Source organism: Lasioglossum baleicum, unplaced genomic scaffold (genome assembly GCF_051020765.1).
Source record: "Lasioglossum baleicum unplaced genomic scaffold, iyLasBale1 scaffold0065, whole genome shotgun sequence".
Taxonomy (NCBI): domain Eukaryota; kingdom Metazoa; phylum Arthropoda; class Insecta; order Hymenoptera; family Halictidae; genus Lasioglossum; species Lasioglossum baleicum.
The window spans coordinates 164,329-172,566 of NW_027469125.1; the positions used below are offsets into that span (position 1 = coordinate 164,329).

Here is an 8,238-nt window from a genome sequence, read left to right on the forward strand (position 1 = left end):
CCTAACGATGACAAGCTTCACGCTAACGAAGACGATGCTCTTCTCCAATCCCTCTATGTGACGAACAACATCTACGACGAGGTTGAAGAAGCCTACGTTACTGAGAAGGCTGAGTTGAAGAAATTTCTGGGACCAACAACGGTTCAACAGGTCACCATTTCCGCTCCTCAACAAACTAAAAAGCTATCTTTGCCGAAAATTGCCCTCGTACCCTTCGATGGCGACTACACGAAGTGGATCAGCTTCCGAGATCTCTTCCGATCGATGGTTATTGGCAACACTACCCTAACCAACGTTGAACGCCTGCACTACTTGAAAACGAATGTTACGAGGGACCCTGCCGATCGTTTAAACAATATTCCTGTCACGGACGATGATTTTCCACGTGCCTGGAAAAAAAAGTTACTCGAAAAAGAGTATAAAAATATTCCAGTCCTGGTCGACGCCCAACTCGGTGTTGTCTTGGCGCTGCCTACTATGAAAACCGAATCTACTGCTGAGTTCAAAGAACTACTCCATGGAACTCAAAACGTCGTTAAGGCGTTAGCTGCGCTCAAATGTCCAGTCGAACATTGGAGCGATTGGCTAAACTACATTACGGTACAACGTCTGGATGGAGAGACTAGACTTCATTGGGAAACAACGTTGGAGGGAGAAGAGGAGCTGCCGAACTATGTTTAATTGTCTGTCAAATCACCAGGTACGCGATTGCCAGTCCAACAAACGTTGTCAAACTTGCGTAGGCAAGCACCATACTGCATTACATGCTCCCATCGAAAATCTCCAAAGTGGTTAATTGTACTCGATTTAACCAAACTCTAATTTTGGCTACTGCTATTGTGGGAATAGAGGTTCGTCCGGGCGAAAGAGTTTTTGTCCGCGCCTTAATCGAGCTTGTGCCGAAGTGTCCTTGATGAAGGAAAGCATCGTGTAACGCTTTAAAATTCCGCGTAAACAGTTCAATATAACACTGACGGGGGTAGATACCATGCTAAGGCTCCGTTCACAGTGGCTCCGATATCGGCCAATTCGGCCGACGTCCGACGTTGTGTCTCTTTTTCGCGCGCTCGAAAAAAGAGACAGATGCGTCGGACGTCGGCCGAATCGGGCGATATCGGAGCCACTGTGAGCGCAGCCTAAGTCGTCCTCGAGGAAGGATGAATTTGACCGTGTCATCTCGCCTAGATCCCACGGTTGCATATTCAGTAGATGCTGCCATCCTTGCTCGAGTATTTTCTCACGAGCCTCCTACAACTGCCGTTTCGAGCACGTGGCCTCATCTAGGCAATCTAGATTTGGCTGACCCGGAATTCACTTCTCGACAACCCATCGAGCTCTTACTTGGAGCCAATATTTACGCGCTGATCATTCGCGAAGGTTTGCGTCAGGGTGCTGCGGGTTGTCCCGTCGCTCAAGCTACTACTTTAGGTTGGATTGTTACTGGTCCGCCGTCACATTCCAAAGATTCTCCTTCTAACACTCGTCGTCTCGTACTGCATTGCTCGGTCAACGATGATATCAGCCCTCTGCTACAACGGTTTTGGTCAATGGATGAAGTAGATCCTCCTCCCTGCTCTACTGAGCTGACCGCGGATGAAGACGAGTGCGAGAAAACTTTCGTTCGTACTCACGCGCGAGACCAAACAGGCCGATACATTGTACGACTTCCGCTCAAGAGAGATCACTCGCTTCTAGGTGACTCTCGACGAACAGCTACTAATTTACTCACGAAACTTGTGAGAGACATTTTACTAATTCTACTGGCCTTGCTGGAAGGTACCGCGCTTTCTTAGACGAGTATCTCGAACTCAATCACATGGAACTTGCTACTGGAATTCGAGAAAATTCCATCAAATACTATCTGCCGCATCACGGCGTATTTCGAGAGTCAAGTACTACTACGAAACTCCGCGTCGTATTTAATGGTTCTAGTAAAACTACAACGGGAATCTCCCTAAACGACATTCTACATTCTGGACCTAATCTGTTGCCGGAGATTCCGGATCTTTTGCTACGCTGGCGTTGCTATCCAATCGTATTTGCCGCCGATATGAAAAAAATGTATTGGCAAATCTGGCTTGCTGACGAGGATCGGGACGCTCAACGCATCTTGTGGCGACGCGATCCGAACGGGGAAATAAACGAGTATCGGCTTCGTACGGTCACTTATGGTTTAGCTTGCGCTCCCTATCTCGCTATGCGCACTATACGACAGCTAAGTCTCGACGAAGAAAGTCGCTTTCCGCTGGCTGCCACTTGTCTACGTTTGAATGTTTATATGGACGATGTGCTCTTCGGAGCTTCGACTATTGATGAAACTCTAGAAACGCAAAAACAATTAATTGGCGCTCTCAAGGCGGGCGGTTTCACTTTGAGGAAGTGGACTTCCAATGACCCAAGGTTGCTAGACCATCTGTCACCTGAGCACGTAGCTTCCTCAAGCGAATACGCCTTTGAAAAGGTCTTCACATTGCTGGGATTACCAAAACCTCTTTCCTCCCGATGTTTGGAATCACATTCGCTCTAAAGAAAACCCTGCTGACCCCGCTTCTCGGGGTTTAAACGGGGACTCCCTGGTCAATAACACTCTCTGGTGGCAGGGACCTTTCCTCCTCTCCACCACTACCCTTGAGTTCAGGGAATACTATCCGACAGTTTTGAACACGAAGACGCCCCGAAAAACGGTACTTAATATCACTTTAGCTGTCGCGTCTCCCACCGAAACGACGGAATTACTCAATCAGTACTCGTCCTTCACGGGCCTCTTACGTTCCGTTGCTTGGTGTCTGACCTCCGCACTAAAGGATACTTGTCTTCGTATCGAAGAACTTGACAACTCGAGACTCACTATCGTTCGGTGCGAGCAGCGACATTTTTCCCTACTGAGATTGCTTGCTTAGAAACGTCGCGTTCCTCTCTCCGGGGTCCTCCCGCTCGACTCAGTCCATTTCTGGATGAGCGGGGGATTTCGCGTGTTGGCGGTCGACTAAAACACTCTCTCCTGGATTATGATGAAAAACATCCTATCATAATTCCTGAAAAAGCCATGTTACCTCGCTTATCATCAATTACTTCCATGAGAGATTGTTACATGGCGGAACTCAAATTACTCTGTACAATTTACGTCGTATGTATTGGATCCCGCGCGGTCGTCGAGCGGTTCTAAAACAAATACACGGGTGTTTAAAATGCTGGGGATGGCGCGCAAAAACTGCCGATCAAAAAATGAGCGATCTACCCGCCTCGCGCGTGACATCTACTCGCCCATTCTACCATACTGGCATCGATTATGTTGGACCTTTTACTACTAAATTCTCTCCTGGACGTGGTGCCCGGACACGTAAGTTCTACGTCGCTGTTGTTGTATGTCTCGCAACCCGTTCTGTACATCTCGAGTTAGTCTCCGATTATTCTTCCGACGCTTTCCTCGCTGCTTATCGTCGCTTTGTGTCTCGTCGCGGAGTCTGCGCCTCTATTCGGAGCGATTGCGGCACGACCTTTGTCGGTGCTGATAAAGAGTCGCGGCAAATGCTAAACGCAACCAATGACGAGATGAAAAATACCCGGCAAGCATTAGCTGAATCCGGGACTAACTGGATATTCAACCCTCCTGCTGCTCCGCATTTCGGAGGAATCTGGGAGGCTGCGGTCAAGTCGGGGAAGTACCATCTCCGTCGCGTAATAGGTGAGACTCTCCTCACTTTTGAGGAGATGTCGACTCTATTAACTCAAATCGAAGCTTGCCTAAACTCTCGACCAATTACTCCGTTAAGTGATGAGCCTACCGATCTCACCGCCTTGACCCCAGCCCACTTTCTAATAGATTCTCCCCTAACGGCTATTCCTGAACCTAGCAGTAAAACCCAAACCATATAGGTATTGGTTATATATAAATATATATAAATATACAGAGCGTCCCAAAATTCGTGAAAATCCCAAAAGTGGGTGGTTCCTGAGACCATTTCAAGCGACATTTTCCTTTGAAAAAATGTTATCCGCGGCTTTGTTTAGGAGTTATTAACGAAAAACACGGACCAATCAGAGCGCGACCTAGACGCAAGTTGCCACAGTCGGCCAATAGACAGTTGGCGCGCCAGGCCGATCATTTCAAGGTCATGTTATTATACATATCAGAATGTATTTTTCGATCAGTTACCTGATGCAATAAAATAAAAATTGTAGTTATGTACCAAAAAACATCGATGACCTTGACAACTCCGAAAAAATGACCCTCGGGAAAAAATATTCGTGCCAGATATTTGGTCCATTGACACCATGCACATTACGTAACAAATATTTTTTGCATCACAATAACCTGAAGAGATATTTAGGTGATCTTATTTAAACGGAACACCCTGTATATTATAAATAAATACTATAACCTATATATAAAACCCTAACCTTACCATATAGCAGAACTCTGAGTGGGTTAAGATATTACACCGTTACCGCCCACTACTACGCGATTGTAGGGGGTGGCAAGGCGCCATCTCTTATGGGTCCGAATTGGCGATATTGTATTGATGCGAGCGTGAGAAGAAGGTTCCCAGGAAGGACTACGGTGACGAGACAGGCCTCGTTTCACACGCATTTTCGGCTGTTGTCGAAATATTGGCTACTATCTAGCGTGCAGCGTCGAAGTCAAAACGTTGGGACTACGGGCGCGGCTATGGTGGAGATAGGCAGACCCAAAGAGGATTAGATAGAGGTGACACTCCCATAAGAGCCCTATGTTAAATCTGTGGCTCGTTTCGCAGCGCTCCTAACGTGTCAGAAACCGAATTATTCGTCTATCCCCATGCTCCGCACCCTGAAAACAGTCCCCTCATATAATACCTCATTTTACGGTTCGCTCTACATTATACTCGAAGACTAAATTTTTTTCTGACTATACAATTTTAAAAATTTTAAAACATTAATGTAGGAACAGAGTGTGGGACGTAATAAACTTCCGATTTACAGCACAAATGAACATATATTTATTCACCGATGCACAAACTATTACGCGTTATCGCTGTCGCCGTGATTCGCTGTCGCTTACTTTTAATCGCTTTCGCTACACTCCAAAAAGGACGCTCTCGCTTTGTCCTCGCTCCTTATGTATACTTGGTTACATTCGCTCTCTCTTTCTCTCATTGTTCCGTTCTCTCACTTTCTCCCAAGTACTCTCACGCGTCTCTCGCTCGCATTCGCACCGTTGGGTTATTCCGTTGTGTTGTCAACACACTCGGCCTTCCGAGTTTGTTGCTCTCTTTTTTTCTGGGGTCTGCGATCTTGACCATATGATCGGTCTTCTCCGGTCATTGCTCCTTACATTAATTAATATACATACATGTTATATAGCTAGGAAGGAGTTATACAAAATACAATTGAAAAGTACAGTTACATATTTATTTTCAAAATACTTATACATTGTGACGTTGCAAGTCTGCGACGTCACTTCTCCGTTTGAGAAACGGTCAAACAACCGTATTGGGACTGGACCGGACCGGCCGTTAGCGATTGCGAGAACCACCCGCAGATTTGAGCACTCCTTGAGGAAGACATTCAGATTAAAAATTGCTCCTAATACCATCGGTTGTACGCGCCGAGAGTGGCCACTTACAGGAACGTACCGAGGGAGCGACGATTACCGTAAAGGCGCCCCGCACCGAAGGATCAACCGGACGACAAACTATTGGTCGCAACTAAAATCATTCCAGATCTGGAGAGGTGGCAAAAGGGCACCGCCGCACACGAGCGAAGAAACTCGGAGGCGACGATGTGGGACGAAGGGGTCACAATTGCAGAACATCGGGCATTTTGGTGGTCCCGCCGTCGTCTCATCTCGCCTACATTTGACCCCGGCAAGGGTGGTGCGGAGGAACGCCTGCGAGGATTAATCCTCCCTGGTCGTCATAGGCGATCGTTATTTGGTGTTGGAAAGGTCGGGGGCCCGAAGACCTGTTCCGAGGGTTCGGTCCTGCTGTTAGACATAGTTGCGTTGCGGGTGCGCCCATAGGAAATTTCGGTAGGACGAAAAAAGTGGGGAGACCGAGAATCGATACGTTCCGTCGATGCGGAAGTATTCCTCGAGGAGCCGCGTCCGAAAAGGATAGCTCGATCACAGCGAATTCGGTAATGCGGCGTAAATCGCGCTCGTCAATCTCGCGACGGTCCGTAAGAATTGCGCCGTCCACCTGCGCTTCGTGAATTCTCGTCTCTCGAGAGACTTGCATTGTACCGTAGTACCGTACTTCCGTAATTCGCGAAATCTCGACTAACGCGCTCCGCGATCGAACAACTATCGCCAAAGTCTACAAGGAGCGCGGGCTCCCGGGTCGCGGCCACGTGGCGCCCACCTGTAATTTTACGTTACACAACGAATAAATCAATTCGAGCCCGAAGTGTCGACTTTATTTCCGACCTGCGAGATCCGTCCTGCCGTGAGGGCTGTCCCCGTTATCCTCTGTGTTCGAACTCCTGGCTGTCCGTGTCGTCTAATTCCGTCTGTGATAACGAGAAGATTCGAAGCTCGTGTTCGACTCCTTCGAACACGAGCCGTTGGTGTTACTTTGTGTGGTACTTTCGAGTACCTGGCCCCCGAACAATAGATTAGCGTTCCCTTCGATTCTTCTCGTCAATTACATTTGTCCCGAGACGACCGTGTCCGCGCGGCCGCGCACGACCCGTCCTCAGCAACTGTAAATTCTCGGGTGTTGGCCATTTTCGCCGGTCAGAAAGCCAAGTGAAAAAGGGGCAACGTCACAACATATACATATCAACTTATACATATTTACAAAATTTTTTTATACTTATTGGATTTTTCTTTTTTTTGTATATTTTGTCTTATGAAATGAGCTTTCCAATAGCACCTTATGGTGATAAACATTTGTAAAAACATTGTACTATGTAAAGAACTGCATAAATGTAATTCTTTAGATGTATTTAAAATAGAATGCAAAAGTTTGGAAACGTTAGCAGCAGAGCTAACAACTTCTCAATACAATCATTAAATGCTTTTTCCCAGACACAAATAGTTTCAAAAATTTCCGTTTTGACAAAGCATAAACCCTTCGTCTCCGTTTTATTTCTTAGTGTTGTGTACAAACACTCTAAATTAAATTTTAGGGAATCATCGAAAAATATATTTATACAACTATCGCAATTTGTTTTTTTAATAAATTTGTTACACATGTATCCTGCAATATAATATATGGCATTTTTTCGCCGAAATTATCTATCGACAGATCTTCAATCTCATCATGAGTTACAATTTGATCAACATCTATTAAAATGTCTTGGTCAGAATTTTTTCCGTTTTCATTAATTTTTCCGTACGAATTTTCTGCAATTGCACTTAACTTGACGAGAATGGAATTAAAATCAGGTTCGCAATTAGTTATATTAGATAAGTTTGATATTTGTGTGATTGAGATGTGTTTTAATCCGGTTTCAAAATTGCACACTGACGGATTCGTGTTGCAGCCATGCTGTTGCCTAACAACCGCGAATAAATTCTCAAGAGAATCCTGATTTAACCTTCTGGTTTGTATTTTTTCTATATGATAGTTGTGTAGATCGTCGAATAAGTTTAGGATAGATAAAATCCACCCATTAATGCATGGTGGATTTTTCTTGTTTATAAATGTACCTAATTGAATTTAAAGTTTGTTTCATATTTTTTTAAAAATCTGCATGTTCACTGTACTTACTGATTGCATAATTCAATTTTGGTAATGTAGGCCTTTTTAATAAATTGCTATTGACAGAATCAAATAGTTTGTCAATATCAAGTATTAACTCGGCAGTGGTCGACTCATTTGAGAATTTTTCTGGATAGATTGCTTTGTAGCAAAGCATGGCTGTATACATGGACTCGCTAAATACTTGTGCTGCGTATTTAACTTTCATTTTTGAAAAATGATTTAAAGTAATGTGTTTCTCCCTAATTTTTGGAATTAGATTTAATTTTTTAATCCTACTGCAATTATATACTGTTTCTACGTCTTTCCACGTAGCGATTCCCCCTTTATATCTTATGTCGCTTTTGAGCATATTATTTCTAAGTGATTTTAGTAAATGCGGAAAATCGTACATACAATGTATTACGATATCATTTCTAATGAAATCCAAACCAAAACACTTCGTGTAAAGGTTGACCAAGTTCCCCGGCCCATCCACTTCAGTGGTATGAAGGTTGGACCAAGTTCCTCTCGCCTATCAAAGTTGTGATACGATGGATGGACCAAGTTCCTC

At 44.9% G+C, this 8,238-nt stretch overlaps 2 protein-coding genes across 2 annotated transcripts; both read left to right on the forward strand.

Annotated features, from left to right (window-relative positions):
* The first annotated feature begins 1,157 nt into the window (after nt 1–1,157).
* LOC143219726 (uncharacterized) lies at nt 1,158–2,900 on the forward strand. Its single transcript, XM_076445603.1, has 3 exons — nt 1,158–1,695; nt 1,794–2,400; nt 2,462–2,900. The coding sequence occupies exons 1-3, from the start codon at nt 1,158–1,160 to the stop codon at nt 2,898–2,900; spliced, it is 1,584 nt and encodes a 527-aa protein (XP_076301718.1).
* A 325-nt stretch (nt 2,901–3,225) lies between these two features.
* LOC143219727 (uncharacterized) lies at nt 3,226–3,876 on the forward strand. The gene has a single exon (XM_076445604.1). The coding sequence runs from the start codon at nt 3,226–3,228 to the stop codon at nt 3,874–3,876; it is 651 nt and encodes a 216-aa protein (XP_076301719.1).
* The last annotated feature ends 4,362 nt before the right edge of the window (nt 3,877–8,238 follow it).

Coding starts and splice junctions, on each gene's coding strand:
- LOC143219726 (XM_076445603.1), top strand. CDS start 1,158: ATGAATTTGACCGTGTCATCTCGCCTAGATCCCACGGTTGCATATTCA. Junction 1,696..1,793: donor GAGAGATCACTCGCTTCTAG/GTGACTCTCGAC, acceptor GCGCTTTCTTAG/ACGAGTATCTCGAACTCAAT. Junction 2,401..2,461: donor TGGACTTCCAATGACCCAAG/GTTGCTAGACCA, acceptor GCCTTTGAAAAG/GTCTTCACATTGCTGGGATT.
- LOC143219727 (XM_076445604.1), top strand. CDS start 3,226: ATGAGCGATCTACCCGCCTCGCGCGTGACATCTACTCGCCCATTCTAC.